The sequence below is a fragment of the Panthera pardus genome, unplaced genomic scaffold, assembly GCF_024362965.1.
Source record: "Panthera pardus isolate Hobbes unplaced genomic scaffold, ASM2436296v1 HiC_scaffold_6, whole genome shotgun sequence".
Classification (NCBI taxonomy): domain Eukaryota; kingdom Metazoa; phylum Chordata; class Mammalia; order Carnivora; family Felidae; genus Panthera; species Panthera pardus.
In genome coordinates this window covers 63201895-63229117 of record NW_026526991.1, presented here as the reverse complement: position 1 = coordinate 63229117, position 27223 = coordinate 63201895, and the positions used below count along the sequence as shown (strand labels likewise).

General features: G+C 45.4%; 1 protein-coding gene across 3 annotated transcripts in view; it reads left to right on the top strand.

Annotated features, from left to right (window-relative positions):
* ACVR1B (activin A receptor type 1B) overlaps positions 1–27223 on the top strand; it is a 34732-nt gene that overhangs the window by 4245 nt on the left and 3264 nt on the right. For 2 of the 3 annotated variants that reach the window (XM_019419422.2, XM_019419423.2), the window contains 7 exons: positions 12209–12448; positions 13246–13494; positions 16649–16879; positions 19687–19854; positions 20904–21060; positions 22288–22412; positions 25640–25770. In XM_019419422.2, the coding sequence (XP_019274967.1) occupies positions 12209–12448; positions 13246–13494; positions 16649–16879; positions 19687–19854; positions 20904–21060; positions 22288–22412; positions 25640–25770 (1301 nt within the window). Of the gene's footprint in view, positions 1–12208; positions 12449–13245; positions 13495–16648; positions 16880–18105; positions 18229–19686; positions 19855–20903; positions 21061–22287; positions 22413–25639; positions 25771–27223 lie in introns of all 3 variants that reach the window. The other variant, XM_019419424.2, reaches the window with a different exon arrangement.

The following is a 27223-nucleotide window of genomic DNA, read 5'->3' as shown; positions in this document are numbered from 1 at the left end:
GTGTGGCCCGCACCTCTCCTACTCTGTAGGCACTGCCTCATGCCCACGTTCAAATACCTACCTACCTGCCTGCTCCTGGGGTTCGCTCTCCTCAGTTTCTCTCACACACTTGGTTTGACCTGCGCTTAGGCTTTCAGAGGCACCGTCCCTGCTCTTGCCTGTTCTCTCTGCCTGCCGGCTTCTCCGCCAAGTATAAATGTAACACCAAGCAAAAATGCTATTTCGGAGCGTATCTCTCTTTCCCTTACTTGGTAGAGCCGCCAGCATTTGGTTGAGCTATGAAGTTTCCATCCCAGACCATCTTACCTGCTCTCTGGGTTTCAGAGACAGTGCCTCCTCGGGCAGCTCTGGTGTTCTTTTCGGTTTTCTTCTCTCTCCACTTCATCCCAAGCCTGCGCTTGTCTCGTTGAATACCTTGAATTTAGCGTGATGAAAGTAACTGCTCTTCCCTTTAAAAGTATCAGTCACCCCTGATGTTTACACAATTACGTATGGGAGATTTCTTTATTCATTAGGTTGGGTATGTGTGTGGAATGGTTCTTGGCTTGGGGAGATGATCCCAAGAGAACAAGAGAGATAAAAATCCCCGAATCTGTAACTGTCATGACAGTAGCAGTGGCTGAGACTGAAAATAAATAAGTAAACACAGTTCTCAGTCATGAGTGCTCCGGAGAAAATAAAACTGAATGATGTGCCAGATAGAGTGTGCTGTGAACTACCATTTCACGTCTCTCTCAACTTCATGGTTTCATCTGTAAAACAAGGCTAATGTAGCCCAGTGTCTTTATTCATGGTACTTATGTTGTGTAAAGTTGACTGGAACACCGGATTAGCAAATACTGAACTACTGCTCCTAGGGGAGAGATGGCGTTAGGTTCCCGTGAGCCACTGGTCACCACATTCTCGTCAGGCAGTCAGTGCATAACCTTGCTAATGTGTGTGTTTCTGTTTAAAGACATCTTATTCAATATATAGTGTTGGTTCATTAGCCTTGAACTTGAGGCCAACAGTACCACAATGCAAGCCTGAGCAATGCTTATCTGATACACATATTGTCTCCGTAAGGCACATCGCCGTCGTCTTGAACTTAGGAACGCTGGACAGCGTCTTAGCACTACCCTTGGGGGCCGTTTTAAGTGGTGAAATCACCAAGAGAAAAAAATGCAGAAAGGGGAAAAGTGTGGCACAGAGTATACTATGAAAAGGACGCATATATATTTACTGTATGAAAGCTGGAGCAAGAAGACAGAGCGTCGTCCCCTTGTTCACCGTCAGCCGGGAACACATGTGTCGGACGACTCACGTTTTTTACCACTCTGCACATGTGTGTGAATGCCCGTGAGAACGCCGAGAGTATTGATTTTGAGGTTACAAATAAATTTTAATGAGTATGGAACCTATGGATGACCTGTATTTCGTGAGAGCCATACAGATAATTGTGGCAGAGATAAAATTATATCGTGTGGAGTTCCAAGAATTCCTAAATGGTTTCACTGAACCAGAATTTGAATATAGACAGAAGTCCCATTTACAGCCTGTAAATAAGCTAAATAAATATAGAGAGAGTACTACTCTAGTGGTCTGAAGATTCCTTTAACACATACTTATTGAGCACCTACCATATGCCAGGCACTATCATAGGTGCTAGAGGTACAACAGTAGACGAAGGAAATAAAAATGCCTTCCTTCATGAAGCTTACCTTCTGGCAGGTCACGTGGACGATAAATAAAGATACTATATAAGGTGATTCTGCCTACCATGCTCCACCCTCTGCCCCCTCCCCCCAAGATTTCCTGCCTTTGGAATATACCACCTTCCAGTTATGAAACATGAATCTAGGCACTGCTTTGAAAGGATTTTGTAGATGTAATTAAGGTCCCAAATCAGGTGATCTTCAACTAGGGAGACTGTCGTGGTAGACCTGACCTAACCATGCTAGCCCTTTGGAAGCACTTTTCTCAGCTGATTGCAGAAGAGGAAGTCGGAAGTGATCTGGCTGGTTTGGAAGAAAGTAAACATCCATGTGTGAACTGCCCATGGGGGCCACGTGGCCAGGAACTGCGGGCCAACTCCCAGAACTGAGAGTGGTCCCTGGCTGTCAGCGAGGAGGGAAATAGGGACTTTAGGCTTCCATCCACAGGGCCGTGGAGTTTGCCAACAACCAGTGAGCTTGAAAGAGGTCCCAGCCCTGAATGAGAAGGCAGCCCTGGCCAACACCAGTCATGCTGTGTCTGGACTTGTGACCTACAGAATCTGTGAGATAGTAAATAAGTGGTGTTTGCAAAAATGTGTGCGTGTGGTGGCTTAGATGGATATGTGAGGGGAAGGAAAGCAGGAAGGGAACTAGCTAGCCAGGATGGGTTCGAGGGGACTTGAGACCTGGTGCCCAGCCATGCTGGTGATGGAGCTCGCGTGTGAAAAATTCTTTGACCGCATGTGGCTTTCGTCTACTGCCAGTTACCTTTTCCTAGATATTTGTGAGTGAGTGAGTGAGTGAGTGAGTGAGTGGAGGAGAGAGGAGATTATGGGTGCTTTAGAGATAAGTTTTTTAGGTGGTTGCAATGTTTGAGTTGAGGAATCCGAACTGAAGCAGGTCTTTTTTTATTAAGTAGTTGTGGTGAACCTGCCTTGCCCTAGATCATCATGTGTTGTCTTGGTGTACATTTGTATATCACATTTTATATTTGTGGTCGATAAAATTGAATTGTAATAAGCATTCATTTCTAATATCCAGGATGAAGCTGAATGGTGAGAGGGGTACTGAAGAGTCTGTGCTTGCCCGTTAGAGGTTGACACACAAACTGACTTTCCTTCTTCTTCTTGTTGGAACAACCACAAAACTAGGAAGAGTTTAGACCCTTGTCACACACCGGGACGGCAGAAGTGATAAGGGCATCTGGTTTACCAAACATTTACCATATACTCAAGGGTTACGCTAAGGACTTGTACACTTACTCTGTACAGCTGCTCTCTGAGCGCTCTTATCCCTGTTCTGCAGATGAAGGGACTGGGGCATGGAGAGGTTCAGTGCTGAGCTTGAGGTCTGTCAGACTCCAAAGCGTATGCTCTGCATCCTGTATTCTACCATATACTATGAGGACTATGAAAGTAATTGGCTAACCAGTCTCTGCCTCCAGTCTCTCACTTGTCCTCCATGCTATTGCTGGGTTTAACTTTGGAGAGCATGCCCTCTGTATCTCATGGTTCTACTGCTTGTATGTGGCCTCCAGGATAACCCCCAGACCCTTAGCCGGGCATCACAGTGCATCTGATCTGGCCTGGTCTCCCTTACCATCCTTGTCTCTGGCTGGAACCTTGCGCCGGTCTGTTCGCTGTGGACCTAATATGCCTTGTGCTTTTCTTGGCCTTGGCCTTCTCTTCTTAGCCAAATCGACCCATCCTCCAGTGTGGGATCTTTGTCCTCTTGCCTTCCCCTGGTCAATGAGTCCATCCTCCTCTTTTGTCCATCCTGCTCCTCCCAACCTCCCAGACTCTGCCCCCTAAAAATTGATGCTAGGAACTGGCTTATTCTTGAAAGAAAATTTTTTTAATGTTTATTTATTTTTGAGAGACAGAGCATGAGCAGGGGAAGGGCAGAGAGAGAGGGAGACACAGAATCTGAAGCAGACTCTAGGCTGTGAGCTGTCAGCACAGAGCCTTACGTGGGGCTTGAACTCACAAAGCGTGAGATCATGACCTGAGCCAAAGTCGGATGCTTAACCGACTGAGTCACCCAGGCGCCCCGGAACTGGCTTATTCTTTATGTGGCTTTATCCTGTCACAGAGCCTTGCACATTTTAAGTAGTTAATAAGTTTGTTTAAGTGAATCCATTCGGTTCTTTTCCATCCTCTCAGCAATATCCTAGGTAAAATATTCCAGTTCTTCCCTGCTGTATTTCTAGTATCTCCTATATGTACAGTTTTTATCCTAGTCACTTAAAAATGCTACAGACATTTGTGAGTTACTTGGAACATGATAAGCTCTCTTCCTGCCTCACCTCTTTCATCTTTGTTTTATTCTACCACCTACCCGTTTTATGCCAGCCAAATGCACTTGATCTCAGCCTCATTAGTTTTATTCTCAGCTCTGGCTGATTTTTTTCTCCTTCATTGTCCCAGTTGCCTGAAACCATTCCTATCCCTCTTCTCGCTCAGAACTGTGACGTGCACTGTCTCCTCTCCACTCATCCATAGTATAGGAAATAGGTCAGGGAGCAAATACAAAACACCACTCATAAATATCGTCCCCTGCCCTAATGAGCCACATGTACGTCTATTTCAGTACAACAAAGAAAGAAAACAGAATGATTTTATATGTTTGTTATAAACTGTAGGTGAAGGAGAAGTATCCAGTTACTAGTAGATAGTCCGAACATGACAGCTGAGTCCATACGCTTCTCTCCTAGGAACACCGGGCACGCTCTGTAGTAACGATGCCACTCAATCCAGTTTTACCTTGACATTTTCCTGGGCAGCAGGTGGGCCCTTGTAGATACTCAGGTATTTACAGTCAGCCATAAATTAAGCTGCAATGACAGGTCTCCTTAGCATAAACATCAAACGTCTCTTTTGAGTGAGAACAAAGCTTTCATTCTCTAGACCTGAGGCTTAGGGGTGAACTTGTTTAAACAGCTCTCTAAGGTTGGGTTTGTCTCCAAGTAGAATGTCAGCAAGGCAGTTGGTAGAATAGATATAGTGTGGAGCTGGCTTTTCAAACACCTTTCTCTTATGCAAACCCCATTCCGAGACCTTTCCCAGATTGGAATTAAATACCAAGCTTATCAAGTGTCTTATTGTTAAATCTCTGGGTTTTTTCCCTCCTCCTACAAATAACTTCCTTTATTAAGTCAGTTACATTTTTTTCATAAGTGCTTTTTACCAGTATATGTTTTGTTTTTTTTAGGTACTACCCAACTACACATGTAAAACTTGACTTTATTTTGGCTCTTGGATACTTGAGAGTTTTTGTTTTGCTTTAATGTGTTTTTAAATCTAATTTTGATGATGGTGAAGGGTGAAAATGTAACTTGGGTCTTTTTTACCAACCAGTAGCAGCAGCTGATTGCTTTACTTCAACACTGCAAGATTTTTCTACTTAGGTTAGAGTTGTGGCTGCTGGTATGTTGTCAGTTCCCAGTTGTTGTCCCCCATCACTCCCTGCCAGGAGAACCAAACGTTATCTCGATTTTGTGACAGTTTAGTGCCAGACACCTCCATTTTTTTAACCTGATTCAGGATTTTCCCAAACATTTGGGCAGTTGACTAGATCAGAAGTTACTAAACACCGGTTTTCTTCTTTCTTTGTCTTTTTCCTTTGTCTTTTTCAAGCAGTGGAGCTCTTTTAAGAGTACACACGTAGAAACGTATGTATGTGGATGGTAAAAGCCACTGTGGCAGAGCCCCCCTTCCCTCTCAGATTATTAGGCTGAGATTTATTAAGCCCAGTGCTATTTGCTAGACGCCAGTGAGAAAAGGTGAAGCAAAGCAGGACAGTGCTTCCTCCCTTGTGGAGCTCAGAGGTTGCTGGTACATCTTGGAGAGCATGGGGGTTCAGGAAGGATACAATCTGAAGAACACTATACCTCCAGTTTTCTTTTTCTTTTTTTTTTTTAAATTTGTTTAAGTAATCTTTGCACCAAATGTGGGGCTCAAACTCATGACTCCAAGATCAGCCATTGCATGCTCTACTGACTGAGCCAGCCAGGCGCCCCCACTTTTAACCATTTTAATATATATATTTTTAACATTTATTTATTCTTGAGAGAAAGAGACAGAGTACGACCATCATCAGTGCTGTTAAGTAACCTCATAACCTTGTGCAAGCCATGACCACTATCTGGTTCTGGAACTTCTTACCCCAAAGGAAGTCCCGTAATCCATTAAGCAGTAACTTCCCTTCCTCCTTTCCATACTACCCCCAGCCCCTGTCAACCACTAATGTGCTTTCTGGATGTTTAATATCAATGGAACCGTACGGTATGGGGCTGCTTTCACTTAACGTAGTGTTTTCAAAGTTCATTCATATTGGGGCACTTGGGTGGCTGAGTTGGTTAAGCATCCGACTCTTGATTTCAGCACAGGTCATGACCTCGCTGTTCCTGAGTTCGGGCCCACATTGGGCTCTGGGGTAACACTGTGGAGCCCACTTGGGGTTCTCTCTCCCTTTCTCTTGCCCCTCCCCCTCTTGGACGTGTGCCTGTGCGTGCCCTCTCAAAAACAAATAAGTAAATAAATAAGTAAGGAAAGAAAGAAAGAAAGAAAGAAAAAATAAAAATAAAAGAAATAAAATTAAAAAAATAAATAAAAAAAGAAAGTTCATATTGTAGTGTATATCAATAGTTTATGCATTTTTATGGCTGGATAATACACCACATTTTGTTTTTTCGCTCATTGACAGACATCTGGGTTGTTTCCACCTTTTGACTATATGCACAGTGCTATTATGAACATTCATGTATAAGTTTTTATTTGAACACTTGTTTTCAGTCTTTTGGTGATATACCTAGGGTTGGAATTGCTGGGTTATATGGTAATTGAGTGTTTAATTGACGGAGGAACCATCAAACTTATCCGCAGTGACTACACCATTTTATGATCCTACTGGCAAAGTACGATATGAGGGTTCTGGTTTCTCGGAATCTTCACCAACACTTGTTATTTTTCTTTTTCTTATGGCCTTCCTAGTGGGTGTGCAGTGGTGTCTCACTGTGGTTTTGATTTTCATTTTCATTTAAAATTCATTTGCGTCTGAGATGATGTTGAACATCTTTTCATGTGCTTTTTGGCTCTTTGTGTATCTTTTTTGGAGAAATGTCTATTTAAGTCCTTTGCCCATTTTTTATTCTGTGTTGTTAAGTTATGAGTTCTTTTTGTAATCATTCTGAATACTAGATCATTATTAGATATGTGATTTACAAATATTTTCTCCCATTCCATAGCTGTCTTTACATTCTCTTGATAGTTTCCTTTGATTTACAGTTTTTAATTTTGATGAAGGTCAGTTTATCTGGTTTTCTTTTGTTGCTTGTGCAGTTGGTGTCCTATCGAAGGTACCGTTGCTAAATCCAAAGTCGTGAAGTTTACCCCTGTTTTCCTTTATAAAGTTTTAGAAGTTTTAGAATATAAGTTATAGTTTGTATATTTAAATTGTTGATCCATTTGGAGTTAATTTTTGTGTCCAGTGTGAAGAAAGGGCCGACATCATTCTTCTGCATGTGGGTATCCAGGTGTCCAGCACCAAGTGTTGAAGACTAGTTTTTCCTCTTAAATGTTCCAGACATTCTTATCAAAAATCAGCTGATCACAGATGTGTAGGTTTGTTTCTGGACTCTTAGTTCTATTTCTTTGATTTGTATCTATACCTTTTTTTTTTTTAAGTTTATTTATTTTGTGAGAGAGTGCACGGTTGCGTGCAGCATGCGAGTGGGGGAGGGGCAGAGAGAGGAAGAGAGAATCCCAAGCAGGCTCCGTGCCGTCAGTGTGGAGCTGGACCTGCGGCTCGATCCCATGAACCGTGAGATCATGATGTGAACTGAAATCAAGAGTCAGATGCTTACCCGACTGAGCCCTTCAGGCGCCCCTTGCGTGTCTATACTTAATGACAGTACCACACTGTTTTGGTTGCTGTGGCTTTGTAGTAAGTTTGGAAATCAGGAAGTGTGAGTCCTCCAACTTTGTTCTTTTTATTCCCCCCAAGATCATTTTGGCTATTTAGGATCACAGAGTTGTAGTCTTTGTTCTATCCTAAGGAGGCTGTGGAGGATTTGGATAAGGTCCAGAGAAGATTAATTAAAATAATCATGGGTTGTAATAGGCTATTCTTATCAGTTTGGTCTGTCTGATGGATGCTGTCATCTGGAAGGAGGAGGGCCAAGAGGCAGTTTATGATCAAGTCGCAAGATCATGAAGAGAAAGGGCTACGCCAGCTGATTTTGGCACCACGGTGGCTACTAAAGTAGAAGGTGAGCCCAGTGAGGTTTGAAAGAGGCAAGCTTAGTGTGCCCAAACAGGGCAGTGCTCCATTCTAGTACAAAATTGATGAAGCTTATTATAATTCCCCAAGGAGCAGTTGATATAAGCTAAAAATCATAAATCCTGTCGCTTTAAAACATTTTAGAACATTTGTGGACCTTTATCTACCTGGACAAATGTGGCCGTTTTGTGGCTCGCTTCTTACCTTTTGAGGTTGGTGCTACCACCCTGCACGCCCCCCTACCCTGTCCCCTGGAGATGCGGTCTAGGGCAGAATAGCGGGCTGAGTGGCCGTGAGTCCATGCCTGTATGGTGGCGCTTGGGAATTCCCATGAGCCACACCCTTGCTGCGTGTCCTCCCCGTGTAGGCCAGCGGGTCAGAGAGAGAAGACCCAACCCCAGTGTCCTGCCTGCGGTGGGATTGTCTTTGCTGAGAGCTGGCCACGTCAGTGTCTCCATAACATGCACCTAGACAGAGGCTGCTCAAGTTGGGACTTGTTGGTCTTCCGCCAAACACAGCCTCTCTCATGAATCAAATTTGCATCTACATCCTCCCACATACCACCTTCTCATCATATTTTAGAGCCACGTTCAAATCTCACTTAGGTGGTTTTGTCTTTAGTTCCGGTTTGACTGACTTGTTTATAACAAGATGCTGGGCTAGTGAGACTGTCGTTCTGACCACTTTTTAACTTGGTTGTGTCTAGAGTGATTTTGATACTCCTCTGTGATTGGTTTTCCAAATTGTGTCATTTCTACTACATAACTCTTTGGTTATGGAATACGGAAGAGTTTTAGGTATGTATGTATTGTTTATATGCGCGCGTGTAGACTGATTTAACCTGATGAGTCACTGTGAAGTAGATTATAAAGCGTTATTAGCATTCATTAGTCCAGATTTAGCTTTTCAAAGAAATCATGATTAGGTTTGTGATTTAATACACTGTACATTTACAGTAAATTCAGGTATTTTTATAGTTTTATTATCACTTATTTTGAAAAACGAACATTAACGCAAGACTAGCCCTAATGTCTGTCTTTAAAGTTCAGGAAAAAGTATATAACATTTAAAGCACCACTTCCCATTGTTGAATCAGTGATTCAGACAGTGTGAATTTAAAAACAAACTGGATTCAAATTTCAGCTGGAGGATGTAGAGGTCATCTAGTTCACTCCCTTCTTTCTGGTCAGTCATGAGGAAAGTGAGGTTCAGGGAGGTTAAATGACTTGCCCAATGCCACACGACTAGTTACTTACTGGCAGAGCTGAGACCAGAACAGCAGTTTCTTGCTGTGCCTGCTGTGGTCTTACTGTAACTTGCCACTTCCTAATTAGTGGTTAAAGAGAGACGTTTGTGCGTGTGTGTGTGTGTGTGTGTGTGTGTGTGTTTGAGTTTTACATTGAGAGGAGAGATTAAAATTTACTGAACACCTATTTGCTAAGCACTTTTGAAATGTATTATTTCATATAGTTCTACATAGTCCTGTAAAATAATTATTAACAGCCCCACTTTACAGATTAGGAAACCAGGGTGCTCCAGGTCATGTGATTAATGTTAGCGCTGGTATTTGAGCTTGGCTCTTTCTGACCTGTGCCTGCCATGATACCCTGCTGTGGCTCTACTGGTAGTAACTGAAACCTTTTCAGGGGTGTGGGCAGTAGTGATGGTTATCTTAAAATCCATCTTTTTCAGACTTCTCCCTCACTCTGTAAAATGTATAGATGTACACAGATGTGCGCAGGGAGAGTCTTTCTCAGAATACTCACAGCACTTAGCGGATGTTTGGCTAATCTTCATACCATCTCTGTAAGATAAATGGTATTTTCTGGTTAGGCGGCTGAGGCTCAGATAGATTCAGGGACTTGCCTAAGTCCTTATCACGAACCCGCATGGCCCCGCTCCCAGTTCCGTTCTTCGTCCCGTCTCACATAGATTTCACCACTTTTGTTCTTTCCTGTCTTACACCAAGATTGTTTAAGTACTTCCCAAAAATAATGAGCCACGTGTGGGTGTGTTCGTTCTCCAGAATGAATCACTGTGAAAGAGGCCGTGAACCAACGAAGGGAGAATAAATATCTGGAATCAGAGACTCTTGGCTCTCCTGTCTAATTGACAGACTCAGAAGTGAGCTTTTTTTCAAAAGGCGGCTACGGGTCTGGCCTGTGTGTCCCACTGTGCTCAGAATAGCCCTCTTGGAGTTGTTCGTTTTCCCTTCTTGCTTCCCAAAATAGCCCAATGCTGTTCTCTGTGCTGGATGTCATGGCACATGTATTGAGAGGTGTGTGCTCCACGGGGAACCCCGTTGTGCCTGAATGTCCACACCAAGGGGAGGGGCAGTAGCTTTCTTGGATTACCGGTCAGGACTCCGGTGTGAGTAGAAGAGGTTTGGCTCGAGTATTCAGAGAGTTGCGGAAGTAAATTTCAGCTGTCAAGAATAAAAGGGGAAGCAAATAAAGGCATTTGGGGGAAAACGAGGAGAGTTCTTCGTCTTTCCTGTGTCTAAAAAGGGTTGGAATCGAAGTTTAGGAAGAACTTACTTTTAAAATTCCTTTTATGATTTGGATCCTAGTCTAAAGGGTACCTGCTTTAAACTTCCTGCCCTTAAAATAGAACGCTACTCTTACCCTTCAGCAGGTAGCTGCGTGCTTTGGAATTTCTCCCAGAAGAAAGGGCTTTGATCGAAGGCCTTACGGTAGAGGATCCACAGCGGCCGTTTACCTGTCAGTGTGCGGGTGCGCTCTGCTTTGTTTCCTTGGGTGGGAATGGCGAGGGATCGTGTCATTTATAGAAAGCCTGGGGAAGGGGGCTTGGACACTGAGATATTTAGAATCGGTCTTTGGAACTGAAAAGCCGAGAGATGCCTTCTAGTGTATTGCAGGAAGAGACAAAGATAGACTGTTTACAGCCTGAAGGGGTAAGTTACAACAGGCTAGTTTTTCATGGGATTGGTCGTAAATGTCTCTTCTCTAGGGGCTTCGGTTTGAATATATTCCCACCTGGTAGCCAGATATTATTCACTGAGTGTCCAGTCCGAGACTTGGGTGGGCTCTGCCACCTCCATTCCCTGATGGGTGGGCGCCTCATTCGGCACTAAATCCCAACCTAAGTGTCCTAGTGGCCACAGCCGCACTCCCGCTGGTTCCAAGAGGTCAGGGCTAGGTTAGGCCCATGAGAGACAGTGTTGGGGAGAACCAACTGCTGCTGTCTGTGCTATTCTTGTTAGATGGATAAATAAAGGATTTCAGATTCCAGGGCTGCTGAACTGGCTTTCAGAGGCGCCAAATTCATTTACAGTAATTTCCTGTCAACAGGGCACACTTATGTATAAAACACACCCAGCAGAACTCATTAGTCCCAGAGATGATTGCATACACTGCCTATTTGGAAAGATGGATGGATGGATGGATGGATGGATGGATGGATGGATGGATGGATATTATATTTTAAATGTGATATCCAGGGGCCTTCCAGAGTAGGTTGAATTTATTGAACACATTTTATATATTAGCTCATTTCATCCTCACAATAACTTGATGAGGAGGGCATTAATATCGTCTTTGGAGGTTATTCTTTTTGTCCCTCATGAGAGGTGCACCTGCCATGGACTAAAGGGAGGAGGAGGATGTTGGACTAGTGGGCGGGAAGCGTTTCAAAGGAAGTGATGGTTAAGCTGAATTTTAGAGGATTTGTGAGAAGTAGCCAGGAAAAAAAGCATTGCAGCAAAAGAATGTGTGAGAGCATGCATACTGCATTCAGAAAACGGTGGGCATGCCTAATGCTGGAGAAAGGAGATGGGGTCGGTAAGCCATTGTCAAGTGAGGAAGCCTGGATGGTTTGGGGTGGGGCAGGAGGTGGTGGCCTGTGTCTTCCAAGGGGAAGGCACCTTCCTCTAGTCCTCAGGCGTCTATTTAAAGGAAAGCTGCTTTCCCAGCCACAAAATAATGTGTGATAAGTCTAAGGCAAAGTTCAAAAGGTCCTTTCTCTGTTTCTCACAGGCATAAGATAGGGAGGACACTTAGAAGAAAATGGTAGGGCTTGCAAGCCTGCTTTCTGCACTGAATAAACAGGTGAAAAGTTTGTGCTCCCGTTGACGGTGTCCTCTTTCTGGCCCTCTCTCTATAAAAGCTCCTTATTTGGGAACATCCAGTATGCTAAAGGATTATGTTCTAAGTCTGGAAAGGGACCTAGGATAGGATCTCACCGTTAATGTCACCGTATTCCCAAATTTCCTGCAGCTCTGCAGTGTGCATGTACCAGCTGCCTCCAGGCCAACTACACGTGTGAAACAGATGGGGCCTGCATGGTTTCCATTTTCAACCTGGATGGGATGGAGCACCACGTGCGCACCTGCATCCCCAAAGTGGAGCTGGTCCCCGCCGGGAAACCCTTCTACTGCCTCAGCTCTGAAGACCTCCGCAACACCCACTGCTGCTATACTGACTTCTGCAACAGGATCGACCTTAGGGTGCCCAGTGGTGAGTGGACACCCTTGTTGGACTATTGGCTCATCCTGGAGGTAGGGCACCCCTGTCATTTCGTCCTTCTCTACTCTTCCCTAATCCCTTTGTTTGGTGATAGGTAAAAGTACCTTTTTGATGTTCCCTAAGGTGACAAGGGGATAGGATTCTTCCCAGGTCAGATTTGTAGACAAGAAGTTGAGGGAGGCAGACTGTCAAGGTTGTCCTAGAGGTGGAAGCTGCGCTTTGGAGACTGGCTGAGCAGCCATGGGCAGCTGGTGAGGGGTGGGAGAGCCAGGCAGGGATCCCCATGGAAAGGTATGTGAAGGCAGCTGCTGGGTGAGGGTGATGGTGGGACGGGAAGAGAGGCTGGAGTTGGAAGAGAAGGACAGCGATCCAGGCTGGGAAGTTTTCAGTGGCACCCCTTTGCAAATGTGCCATTTAGAAGGCATTACTGGGGAGATTGGAGGAGCGGGTACTTAAGGCTGCAGAGCTTAGCACAGCTGTCACGAGTGGAGGCACAGAACCTGGTGTCTGTCTGGGACACTGAGGCGGGATAGGCCCGTGAAAGGCAGGCGGTGACACAGTGCCTTGTGAGCGTGACTGCTGAAAAGGGCCCCTTCACTGGAGATGTTTGCATTTGAGAACATCAGGCAGACACATAGCCCAGTGAGACCTGGGAGATCGAGGGCACCTTGAATGCAGGGAGAGGGAAAGGGTATTTGCACGTGGAGGGAGGTGTCGGGGACAAATAAGGCCAGAGCTTTCCCATGTTTTTACTGTGTTCTTTCCCTCTCCTCTCTCACTTGACCCAGGTCACCTCAAGGAGTCTGAGCACCCTTCCATGTGGGGCCCCGTGGAGCTGGTAGGCATTATTGCTGGCCCAGTGTTCCTCCTGTTTCTCATCATCATCATTGTTTTCCTTGTCATTAACTATCATCAGCGTGTCTATCACAACCGCCAGAGACTGGATATGGAAGATCCCTCGTGTGAGATGTGTCTCTCCAAAGACAAGACGCTCCAGGATCTTGTCTACGATCTCTCCACATCAGGGTCTGGTTCAGGTACTGAGTTCTCTAGTGGTTTTGTGTGTTGTTGGTTTTCGTCACTGTTCCCCAGCAGGATAGAGCATTTCTGAAGACTGGGCCTTGCCCTTGTTTCTGCCAACACTGAGGCGTTTGGTTTCATAATTCCCCTTCTTTTAGAGTCTGATATGTAATAAGATAAAGGGTTCACAGCAAATCTTTCATTCCCTGGGATTCCAAAGGTCAAGTGCAAAACTCTCCACTCCAGAAACCCTGCCTCTTTTCAAGTCTTGTAACTGTATGTCTATTAAAATTCACCTGGTTCCACCTGAGCAGTGGAGTGCTCAATTTAAGGGCCCCTTTTGAGAAACAGGAGTGTGCCGGGTTTCTCTTGGTGTGGTGACAGCTAATCATTGATCTCTGAGCAACCACAAGGGGAGTTTAAGGACACTGAGTAAAGCTGAGAGCTGGGATTTGGTGAATCATTGACTTGTACCAGTTGCCCAAGGGTTTTTGGGGGAGGTTAAATAAAGGCAACTTGGGCTTGCAGCAGGCTATCAGCACCATTTCCTGTACTGCCTGTTGGTAACCGAGTCTTTGTCAGATGAGAGAATTGAACTGAACCCTGGACCTTGATGTGAGCCCAGAATTCAGGATAAAGGGGCTGGGGTCGCTCAGGTCTCAGGGTATACCTCAGCTGGCTATTAGATGTGAAATGACTACAAAAGAGTCTTTTTATGAAGATAAACAATTATTTTAGTGATGGTGGTATTCTGTTCTTGTAAAAAAAAAAATCATTTGCAAAGGTCACTATCACCATTCTAGCTAAAACACACAGAATTATATTGTGAGAATTTTGTACGTGTTTATGTAGGTTTCCTTGCCATGTGACAAGACTATTGTTCTGTAGGGAAATTATGCCATCAGTCATGGGCAGACATTCCTCCTTGAACACAAGGAATACTTTGAGCTGTGACATCTCCTGAATTTCAGTGGTTTTGCCTTTATTAAGCTCTGCAGTAGAGAGTGCCAAAATGATGGATATATTTAAAAGCTGCATATTTTTAGGAAGAGAGAAAATATATGTCTTGTTCTTTGCTGAAAGAGGTAGGGCAGTGGTTAGAACTGCCTGACTGACTCTGTGACTTGATTTGCTGTCACAGGAGGGTAGCTCAGGTTTTCTGGGGTCTTTTTTAAGATCAGAACTAGCTGAAGCTAGCGAAGGTCCATGGTGGTTACTTAGTCATCCGGAGTAAAATGATTAATAACTATTTCTCCCTGGATGGTCTAGTCCGTTATCAATCCCAAATATGCAGAGTTTCCAAGGTGCTGGAGTTTTAATACTGTGGTTTTTAAAGCAATAAGTCCATGCTGCTTATGTGACTTTCGATTCCCTTTAACAAAACAGGGTAAACAAAGATGAAAAAAGCTGACCCAGAATTGGGTAGAAGAGATAGGGATTGCTGGGAAGGGCCTCATGGGGGAGGATGCACTTAAAGGGGTCTTGAAGACTGAATTGGAGGTTTAAGGAAGTAAGAGGACGGGGAACGTTCCAGGCCAAGGAAAACCCCTTGAGCAAAAGGACAAAAAGGCACGAAAGTTCACTGTGTGTTTAGGCATGGCCTGTCTAACTGGAGGACGGGGACTGGCAGGCCAGGCCAGGTGGGAAGGACCTTGGGTGCTGTGCTTTATCCAGTAAGGTGAGAGGCATCCACTGGAAGTTTTCATGTGGCAAAGTAAATGTTCGTATTTTCCTGTGGAAGGAATTCTGGCAGTGGTGTGGAGGGTGAATTCACTCATTTACCAACCTCCTGTTAGGGAGGGTAGGGTGAGGCAGGGCTGTCTGTGGGTATGCAGGGCAGGAGCAGGATGACGAGAGAGGTGGAGAGACCAGTTGGGAGTCTTTTAAAGAAGGGACAGAACTTGGACGGGCACAGCGGGGATGGAGAGGAGGGGTCTGATGGGAGACATTTTGGTGATTCTATACTGTTGTATAAAGTTAAAAGCATCAACTTTGGAGTCAGACAGTTCTGTAGGTCTAGGTTTTAATCCCTTCTTTGCCACTTGCAGCTTGTGTGAGTTCAAATGAGTTACTTAACTCCCCCCCCCCTTTTTTTTTAATGTTTGTTTATTTTTGAGGGGGAGAGAGAGAGCAAGTAGGGGAGGGGTAGAGAGAGAAGGGGACAGGGGATCCGAAGCAGGCTCCAGGCTCTGTGCTGACAGCAGAGAGCCTGATTCCAGGCTCAAACTCACGAACCATGAGATCATGACCTGAGCTGAGATCAGACGTTCAACCGACTGAGCCACCCAGGCACCCCTTAACTTTCCCTTTCGAGCCTTAGTTTTCTCATCTGTAAAATGGGGATAATAACACCATCTAACTTATATAGGTGGTTGTGAGGAAAGGAGATAATTTATCTAAAGCTTTTATCATAGTGCCTAGTGTGTAGTAAGCATCCACATCCACAGGACTTAGGGATTAATAACATGTTTATTTGGTCTGGGAGAGGAAGTGAGAATTCAGAGTCAGTCATGATAGTAAGTGTGATTGGATAGATTGCATGAAGCAATAAGTGAGCCCTACAAAGACAGTAAAATTAATCTTAGGATAAGCATGGGTAGTCTTGAATTCTGTGTCTGGAGCTTGACCTATGAGCAGAGAGAGCTTTGATCTCTTAGGAAAGAGGTGGGAGCCTTGTAGGCCCAGTTTGTTTCTCATGGGCCACATGGCACCGCCCTCTAGTGGCCACTGAGCAGAATGGCCGGAGGCACCCCTGGGGCTCAAGCCCCGTCTCTCTCACCTTCTCTGCCCTCTTTCCTCTTCAGTCTGCATAAAGCAGATATGGGTGGACTGGCCCATAAGAGGCCGGCTGCAGAGTTGATAAATCTGATCAGGGGTTGTGTGCAAGTCTGTCGTCCGTACTAACTGAAAGGAGAAATTGTTTAAATGAGGCACAGCTGATCGCATGTGTTTCCCTTTCTGTGTTCATTCACTCCCAGTCTCTGCCTGGCTTCGCCCCTGCTGGCTTACCTGGACGTGGTGTGGGGCACCCTCAGCTCTCCACGGTCAGCGGGCCAGGGTAGAGCGGGGGCACTGTGTGGTACCGGCCTTTCCAGTGTGGCAGTGAGGGTGGGAGTTGCAGAGTTTAGCAAATTTACGGCATCTGCTTTCTTTCCATTCTTTGGTCCCCAGGGTTGCCCCTTTTTGTCCAGCGCACAGTGGCCCGAACCATCGTTTTACAGGAGATTATTGGCAAGGGCCGGTTTGGGGAAGTGTGGCGTGGCCGCTGGAGGGGTGGCGATGTCGCGGTGAAGATTTTCTCTTCTCGTGAAGAACGGTCTTGGTTCCGGGAAGCAGAGATCTACCAGACAGTCATGCTGCGCCATGAAAACATCCTTGGGTTTATTGCTGCTGACAATAAAGGTAAAGAGCTGGGCTGGGAGCATGTCCCAAAGCCAACAGTAGTCCTAGATGCAGGGGGTGACTGGGGAAGTTGAACAGCTGTGGGACTGCACTGCTCTGTTTGCCTTCGTGGTTGTTACCAGTAGAAAGAGAATCTGAATAAGCTGTGGGTCCTTCCAGCTTTTCTTCTATGCAAAGCTTATACAGAAAGCCAGGCTATTAAGCAAGCAGTTACTAAGCAGATAAACAAGATGAACCCCTTAGCCCGCCTGCGCCCTTCCCCTCCTCCCTAGTGGAGTCCCTGTAGGGGTTCCAGTTAATTTACCTTGAAAACCGCTAGAATGAAGAACTGTGGCCTCTGCCCCGCCAGGGAGGGATAGCCCGGAAAAGCATGCGGTCCATGTTCTGTGACATAATCAGCATCGTCCACCCTTGCAGTGGAGCAGGCATGGCAGGGATGACCTGGCTACCCAGAATGTTGTTCCCCGGTGGTATTTCCAGCTCAGTGTTTGGTCTGCTTGTACCTGAGTCCCTGAGCTCCTCCTTCCTCTCCCTTCTGATTTTTTACTTTTTGAGTCTCTTGTATGGCCAGGAGCATCCTTGTTTTGGAGGACCTCACTGACTAGCAAAGCGAGAAGCAAACTAACTGTTGATTATAGGAGGTAGTCAAACAGCACACTGTTCTGGTGAGCACAAATTGGGGCCGAGATGGGCATCAGGGAGGTCATACCTGAACTTCACTGAGGCATCAGGAAGTATCAGGAGTTGGTCAGGAAGAAAAATCAGCGGGAAGGAAGGGCACTTGAGACACACGTGTAGAGGGAAGGTGTGTTTGGGACCCTACAAGTAACGTGGGTTGGCTGTGTGGGTGGAGAGGTAGACACCAGATTATGAAGGACCTTTTTGAGAGGATTACATCTTATTCTGAGGTAGTGGGTAGTAATTGGAATTTCGTTCTTTGATTCACTAACGTTTGTTGACTACTTCCTGCTGCTCCGATCACCACACATGAGAACCGGACACAGTCCTTGCCCTCGCAGCTTCCAGATAGAGGGGACAGCAGACACATGGGCAGGTGGTGCGTTTGGAGTCAGAAAGACCCTGAGGTGTTTGTGTTTACATTTTAGAAGAGTCTCTCTGGCCCTTGTGACACAGTCTGCTCCTGTGACATGGCAATTTTTAGAAGTTAGTGTCTACAAAGCCTATGGAAGATGCTAAGTATTTATTTTTCTTTCTGAAAACGACTTCGGACTGCTGGTTCCTCATATTGCTGTGGGGGCTTGTAACGGCCTCAGCTGCCCCCAGGCTGAAGAGGCTCAGACTCAAACACAAGGGAAGAAGGGGAAGAGAGAATTGTATACTCCCTCTGCGTAAGCTGTGCTTTTTAAAAACAGCAGCACCTTTGATAACATTCAGTTTTACATGTAGCTTCAAGGATCAGAAGACGTCTTCCCTTAACTTTAACTTAACTGCCAGGGTCCTCACGACTTCAGGGCTGATTGGAGTGCAGGAATGGTGTGTTGGGTGGACCCCTTGTTTGTAATCAGAGAAACCAAGGTTGGTGCTCTTCCAAGAGCCACTCCCTTTATTGATTCTGGCAGCTTGTGTTAGTAGGGATCTGGCCGTAAAAACTCACATCAGGGCCAAGGGAGAAGAAAAATCGGACTCCTTCGTTTCTGCCTTTTTAGCATGATATATATAGTATAGTGTCCTGGAACTAGCACCAGCCTGGAATTGGGAGATCTCAATCCAATTTCCAATCTTCCTGTTGACAGAAGCATAACCTAATTAGATTACCAGTTTTGGGTTTTTCTTTTTCTCCTTCCTCCTTCCCACCACACGCCGCCTCCTACCTGTCACTTCTTATAAAAGTGCATGCTGTCCACCTTCCATTGCTCTTCTGAGGATAAGATGACCTCTCTGGAATACTTGGAAGTGTGCCCTTCCTGCATTGAAAAGCATTTTGGGGGGCACCTGGGTGGCTCAGTCACTTGAGCATCTGACTCTTGATTTCTGCTCAGGTCATGATCTCATGGTTTGTGAGATCGAGCTCCATGTTGGACTCTGTGCCGACTGCTCAGAGCCTGCTTGGGATTTTCTTTCTTTCTTTCTTTCTTTCTTTCTTTCTTTCTTTCTTTCTTTCTTTCTTTCTTTCTTTCTTTTTTTTTTTCTTTCTTTCTCTCTCTCTCTCTCTCTTTCCTTCCCTCCCTCTCCCTCCCTCCCTCTCCCTCCCTCCCTCCCTCTCTCTCTGTCTCTCTCTCTCTGCCCCTCTCCTGCATATATGCGTGTGCATGCACATGCTGTCTCTCAAAATAAATAAATTAAGCATTTTGTTGTTGTTGTTTGGAATACAGTAACACATAAAGGAGCTCTTTGCTCTTCTCCCAGAGAGCTCATTGCCTACTGGGAGCAGTGGACTGAAAGCAAACATTACAGATGAGACAGCTGCTGGGGCTAGGTTGTGCTCACAGGGTCCTGGAGCACAGAGGAGGGTCTGCGAAGCCCTCCTCCTTGGCAGCGGTGGGTGCAGCCAGTCATGGTCTAACGTGTAGATGAGTAGATCTTTTTCAGACTGAGACAGCCACCTGCAAGAAATAAGGGAGCAGGTCTAAGAGAATGTTGCTCTTCTGTCCTTCCTGGAGCCCTACGTTGGTGGACAAGTGTAGATGAAACGGGTATAGAGGGGGGCCTCAGGAAGTGTGGAGGCTGGAAGCGTGAATTCAGGAGTCTAGTTGGAGTTTGTGTCGTTTACATATTCTTTCTTTCCTGCTTTAACCTTTTTGCTGGTAGTTGTGCCTGTTCCAGAACTCCTCTGTGGTTCTCTGCAGATAATGGCACCTGGACACAGCTGTGGCTCGTCTCAGACTACCATGAGCATGGCTCCCTGTTTGATTATCTTAACCGGTACACGGTGACAATCGAGGGGATGATTAAGCTGGCCTTGTCTGCAGCTAGTGGGTTAGCCCACCTGCACATGGAGATTGTGGGTACCCAAGGTGAGTGAACCCTGGTGAGTGAAGTTGAGTAGACTTTAAAAGCCTGTACCATCCTGATTTAGTTCCCAGAACTCGTCTTTACTGAGGAAGTTGGAGGTGAGCCTCAGGAACTGTGGCCTAATCTAAGGGAGAGAGGTCTGAGTTCTACATGAGAACAAGAGGTGTTTCCATTGGGGTCTCTTCACCTCTGTCTTTAGAATGCCCTCAGGGGCTCTAGAACATAAAGATTCCGTTGTCTGTCATTTGATGGCCTGGCACGGGTGTTGGTTGGTGAGCTAGTGTTCTGAGTTGCCCTCTCAGGAGCCCATGGTACACGGGTAAAAGCACGGAACCCAGAAGATGAAACAAGCTAGTGCAAAGGAGCACCGGTTTGGTAATTTCAACGTTCACCGTTGGAAGCAGCTGGCTTACGGACTGCATGGTGGATTAGACACTGGTCTTTACTGACCTGGGAGGGTTCTCCTGGAGGAAGAAGACCTCAGGCTTCCTCGTTTGTTGACTGTAGCGTCAGTTCTCTGGGGGATCATGGTTCTCGTCAAGGTAGCAGGTGTGGTGTGCTCCCTGATTCCTGGTTGACCAGGGCAACAGCGCGTGCTGGCCCTGACAGAAAGCCAACCATTGATGTTTGATCCTGTTCCTAGCTCCCGTGAATGTAGTAATAGTAGTCCTGATCTTCACCTGTTTGACAGAACCTGGCCAGTTCAGCAGCTTTCCTTGGAATTCCTTAGCAGTTCTATCCTGGAGCATATCCGTTCAGGGAAAGCGGGGGCGGGGGTAGTGATAGTGGTAACAGCTAATACGCATGCCCTTCTAAGCTCTTCACTTACCTACACTAATGCGTTTAATCCTCACATTACCATGAAGTAAGGACTGGGGTAGCCTTATGGATGAGAAGGCAGAGGTGCAGACGGGTTAAGTCGCTTTTTTAGGGTTACTAGATTAGTGGGAGGCAAAGCCAGGACTCGAACCCACATAATCTGGCTGCAGAGACTATGCTTTTAACATTTATACTATCTCTCTGTAAAGATCCCTATGTTTTTCTCTGTCAGGGAAGCCTGGAATTGCTCATCGAGACTTAAAATCAAAGAACATCCTGGTGAAGAAAAATGGCATGTGCGCCATTGCAGACCTGGGCCTGGCTGTCCGCCATGATGCGGTCACTGACACCATTGACATTGCCCCAAATCAGAGGGTGGGAACCAAACGGTAGGAAGGCCCTGGGCCTCTGCCATTGTCCTACCCTTGTACCGAGTAGCACCTGTGTGCCCTTTCCCATGTGCACGGGAGAAAGAGGCATAGAAAAGGAGGTGTGGCCCTTGCTCTCAGACAACTGAAAGCCGAACTGAAGCCCCACTCCCCACAGTGGAAAGCTGAACTGGTTGCATCTAACAGATACGAGTGCCATGAGCACAGCTTCGTAGAACTATATACACATAGCTGTTCCTGGGCAGGGGGAGGCAGCAGAGAAAGAGAATCTAGAAAAAGATTTGGAGGGGGGACAGGCACCCGGCTTGGCTAGGACAAGAGGAAGCATGTGCAGTCCAAAGGGGTATTTGTGCGGAGACCCCGAGGAGGCAGGGATTGTGTCTTGCTTGGGGGTTAGAGAGCAAGTCTGCCAAGCCAGAGCAGAGGTGATCTTAGGGTGGAGATTGGGGGCACCTTTAGGATGATGGGCCTACTTCCCACTTCATACAGAAGTGAAGTAAGAAGTAAGGAATTGTGATTGCAGACTGACTTTGTGTGTTGAAAATGGAACTGTCTTGTAATGGGACAGAAGAGGAGATCTGTTTATCTGTCAAATCTCCATGAACTTCACTAAATTGTGCTGCTGGTTTTCCCCTTTTGACATGAATGAGCTACCCAGGCCCCAAAGTGTGAGGCCTGAGGTGATCCCCTGATTTGCCTTACTCTGTATGTGTGTTGGGGAGGGTAGGGGGGAGGGGAGTGGCTTGAGTAGTACTAATTAACTGAGGGAGACTTTGATGATCAGCTAGAATTAATTTTCATATATGTGTAATTAGGTAAGATAACAAAAGAGGTTCAAAATGAAATTTAAACTCAACCCATCACTGGCTACATTTAATAAAGTCCAAGACCCTAGTGGCAACCAGATACTGGGCACTGTTATTGCCCTGTGACCCGCAGTACAGATCCCTCTGCCAAGAAATCAAGACATGATTAAAATAAATCCCGGTGGCTAAAAAATAGAGGTACAAATAAGAGCAGCCTGGTATCACCTAACCTGTGCTGAAGTATTTAGATTCTAATCCAAAACATGGGAGTTTGCAATAAAGAAATTCGATCACTTGCTCCTCCCCAAGGGCCATTCTTGGGGGGATGCATTCCCACGTTCAGAGGGCCCCTGAATCACGACTTTGATTTAAGTAACGAAATCCTTTTCTGTGCATGATCTTGTTTCCTTTGCTATTGCAGATACATGGCCCCCGAAGTACTCGATGAGACCATTAATATGAAGCACTTTGACTCCTTCAAATGCGCCGATATCTACGCGCTCGGCCTTGTGTATTGGGAGATTGCTCGAAGATGCAATTCTGGAGGTACCTTTCTTTTTGGCCTTCTCTTGTTCCTACCTCCCAGTCTAGAATGCCAGATCACCTGAGGGTGCTGGTGCCTTACTGCCTCCTTTCTTTTTACAACCTGTTGGATGCCTAGTGCCAGAGCCTGTCACAACTTAGGGTTCTCTCAAAGATGAGGGAACGTTGGAGGGGGTTGTACAAGGGTGTGTTGACTCTGTTGAATAGTGTTTTGCATAGAAGTAACCGTTCCAGAGGCTTGTCTGGCTTTTTTTTTTTTTTTTTTTTTTTTTTTTTTAAACACATCGTCCTTATTGATCCTTAAGAGGTTGGGAAAGCCCTGGGCAGGAATTGTTCCAGACCAATTCAGGGGGTCTCCTTTACACAAGAGGCACTAAGTGTGTTCTGACATGGCTCTCTAGCCAGTGCTGGGAAATGTGGGGGTTCGTTGATAAAATAATAGTGGTAATTTCTGAATCTGGAGCAGAAAGTTTCTTATATGTAGAATTTTCTCAAAATGAGGTTTTTTCTTCCTGTAATTTTTTCTTACATTTTTGGCATTTGCACCTGTTAACCCATGCCAGAATCTAGTAAAAGGTAGTATCAGACCTAGCAGGAAACAGTTTTTATCATTAACTTAGTACATCAGTACTTTACAGCGACTTCCAAGTATTCTGCCATGTGAATGTGTTCAGGAACCACTAGAACCTTTCCCTCAGCTATTTATCTTTGATGTAAGAGATTCCAGGTCATTGGAAATGAAATAAATTAAATTTAAATTAAATGAATTAAAACTGACAAGTCTTCCAGCAGAACCCTCTTCTGTATTACTGCCCTTTTCCATCTCTGATATGTTTGGGAAGATCCAAATTATGGAGTAGCCACACAGGTATTACTCATGGAATTGTACATCTAAAATTTTTTTAAATTTATTTTCTGGGGCACCTGGGTGGCTTAGTTGGTTGGGCGTCCAACTTTGACTCAGGTCATGGTCTTACGGTTCATGGGTTCGAGCCCCTCATTGGGCTCTGTGCTGACAGTCCAGAGCCTGCAGCCAGCTTCAGATTCTGTGTCTCCCTCTCTCTGCCCCTCCCCTGCTCACACTCTCTCTCTCTCTTAAAAATAAATAAACATTAAAAATTTTTAAAAATAAAATAAAAAATAAAATTTATTTTCTTAGGTGAGCTTTACCCCAAACGTGGGGATCGAACTCAAGACCCTGAGATTAAGAGTCACATCCTCTACTGACTAAGCCAGCCAGGCCACCCTAAAACTTTGATCATTCTATGCAGATAAAACAGATTAAGAAAAATCTGGTCATACAGGTCTTAAACTGTCAATAAGTTAATTTTTTTCCTTCTTACACCATTCAGAAATTGGGGCTAAGTATTATAATAATAAATTAAAAATTTTTTTTTAATGTTTATTTATTTTTGAGATAGAGTGTGAGCAGGAAGGGGGGCAGAGAGAGGGAGACACAGAATCAGAAGCAGGCTCCAGGCCCTGAGCTGTCAGCACAGAGCCCGACACAGGGCTCAAACTCACAAACTGTGAGATCATGACCTGAGCTGAAGTCGGATGCTTAACCGACTGAGCCACCCAGGCGCCTGTAAATAACACTAACATTTATTCACCATTCACTGTGTATAAACTCACTTAATCTGTACTACAAACCTAAGAGGTGGTGACTATTACTGTCATAATTTTTCAGATGAAGAAAATGAGTCACAGAGGTAGGTAATTTGTCCAAGGTCACACAGCTTTAAAACTCGGATTCAAACGCCAGCAGACTGAGGCCAGAGCATAGGTTCTAAAGCATTCCTTAGATGTTTACCAAGACTCTATTTAAAAATCTGCCCTACTGCAGGACACCTGGGTGGCTCCGTTGGTTAAGCGTCTGACTCTTGGTTTTGGCTCAGGTCATGAGATTGAGCCCCTTGCTTGGGATTCTCTCTCTCTCTCTCTCTCTCTCTCTCGCTCTCTCGCTCTCTCGCTCTCTCGCTCTCTGTCTCTGCCCCTCCCCTGCTCGTGCTCTGTCTCTGTCTCTCAAAATAAATAAATAAGCATTTTTAAAAAATATCTGTCCTAGTAGCTCAGAACAGCAGAATTTTTCCTGGAAAAAGGCATGGGAAAGTTACGTTGGATTTTTCAAATTAGCTTATTATGGAAACTGTTTCAGTTTGTAGCTCTAAAAGATAAGGACTTAAATACAATACAGTTATCACACTTTAAAAAGTGAACATTAATATCATTTAACATCAATTAGTGTTGGTATTTCCCCAGTTGTCTCATAATTTTTTTAAAACGGTTTCTTCAAATCAGGGTTCAAATCATGTCCATCCACTGCAGTTGATCGATACACATCTTAAGTTTCTTGTAATGTATAGTTTCCCCCTCCACTGTTTTTCTTCTGCAGTTTAGTTGAGAAGCCAGGTCATTTGTCCTGTAAAGTTTTCCTGTCTAGATTTTGGCAACTACATTTTCATGGCATTCACGTGTTCTTCTAGTCCTGTGACTTTCCTATGATAGTTGCATCTAATGACTAGAATCATATATATTTTTCCCCCAGAGTTCTGTTACAAGGCACATAATACCAGTCATTTCTCTTTTTGTGATGTTAACAGCCACCAGTGATCGTTGTTTATGGGCATATTCATTAGAGGTTGAAAAATGCCAATATTCTGATACTGTCAATCGTCATATATTAGCTAGATTTCTTCTCTAAAGAGAAACTTCCCGTAATTGTCCCATTTGGTTACCAAGATATGTAGTTTGAATAGGGAAATCAGGAAAAATACTTGATTCTTCCCATTTATTTACCATTTTTCAAAACAGTGAACTTGTTACCTCTCGTCTTACAAAGGTGACTAAGGATTTGGGTGTCCTTTTTTTTTTTTTTTAAAGTATAATGAACTGGTGGACTTAAAATATTTGCTTTCATTGAAGTGATTAGTCTTACTTCTGCTTAAATATTCTCATCTTTCGCCAGTGGGAGCTTTTCAGGTTGTTGCCTTTTAACATGACCTCAGTAGTCTTTGATAGTTTGCTTACTTTTGGTATGACAGAGATGTTCCTTACTAATCTCGTGTGTCTCTTAATCCCATTCCTGGAACCCACCAACCTTTCCAAGAGCCCTAGCTCTTCTTAGTGGGAAGTGGTGTTTACAGATCATGGTGTGAGTGTTGTTACAGGTTTTTGAGTAATGCCCTCCTTCTGTTGATAACTCAGGTGGGTATTTTCTTTTCTCCCAGGAGTCCATGAAGAGTATCAGCTACCATATTATGACTTAGTGCCCTCTGACCCTTCCATTGAGGAAATGCGAAAGGTTGTATGTGACCAGAAGCTACGTCCCAACATCCCCAATTGGTGGCAGAGTTACGAGGTAGGAAGCTTCCCTGCCTCCTGTGGCTTTTCCATCTGCCTGATTTCTCTACTTTAGAAAAAGGGTTTCCCAAGTAAAAAAAAAAAGAAAGAAAGAGAAAAAGAGCTTGCCAATGAGGCCATGCCCAGAGGTACCCCTTGTGTCACTTATATACTGTTATGTGCTGTTGTATACGAATCCCAGAGGGGCCACAGTGCCTTGTCCTGGGCACTGTAGGGTCCTCTTGGGAATGGACAGCCTAGTAGAAGAAAAGGCTTGGTCCCCAAGACACAGATAAGAGGTGGTCAGCAAAAGACAGAAATAAAAACTGGGTGGGAACCGTTAGACCGGTCTAGCTAGAAAGATGGCTCTGGAACCACAGGGACGAGCTGAGCTCTGAGGAAGAATCAAATAGAGGCATCCAGAAAAGAAGCAAAGCTCAGACTGGGCATAGAAGAATGGTGGGACAGGACTTAGAAGGCATGTCTGTGAGGGAGGTGGCCTTTCTAAAAACTCAGAACGGAGGAGGGTGTGGAGGATTGGAATTTGGGGGAGATACAGATGGAGTGGGTCAGGGACAGCATTTGGGGGGAATAATTGAAATGAGGACAAATTCATGATACAGGTTCCAAATAAACATGGCATTCTGGGGTCTTAGAGTCTTCAGGGCCCTCGTGGCTCTGCTTTTAGAAAGGACTCTAACCACTAGAGGGCATTTCTGCATTTTAGAACAGAATCGCTGAGCTCACATTTTAGGTGGTGTCTTCTCGTCGCATAATAGAGCAGCATTTTCCAAAATGTTCCTTGGAGCCCTCAGGTCAGGGTTTCAGAGGATGAGGGTGAGGCTGAGAGAACTGGTCTTCAGCTTCCCCCCATCTCACAACCTCTTCAGTCAGTTTTTGAAATTTTGAAAACCACTGGCCTAGGACAGCAATCAGGGACCTTTGTCGCCCTCAGTCACCGGTAGAGGTCCATAGGTGGCCTTCCAAATCCATCTCTTGGCCTGACCACAGTGGTTGCCCGTGTGGTCCAGGCAGTGGCAGTGTGGCTTTCCGCCTCTGACAGGATTGCTTTTCAGGGGCTCCTGTCCTGCTTCTTCCCCACCCCCCATCCCGTCCGTGCACATGAGCCCCGGGATTCCCGCCGTGTGCTTGCACGCACCCAGGCGCGTTCCTGGTGTGCCTGCTTCACGCGCTCCTTCAAAGAACACAGTTAGTACGGAGTTATACAAATAGATTCTCAGACCTGAGAGAAGTGATTTTCGAAGCACAGGCTACTTCGGGTACCCCCGTCCAGAGTACCCCGATGGTGGGCCGGCTGGCTGCACTCGCGGGCCGGACCTCCCCTTTCTCCTGGTCCCCGAGGAAGGGAGGGCTGAGGGGAGACAGAGGCTCGCAGAGCGCTCCCCGGGCTCAGAGGGGAGGGGAGATGGTGCCAGGCTCTGCTGAGAGACGAGGTGGAGCGAGGCCAGGAG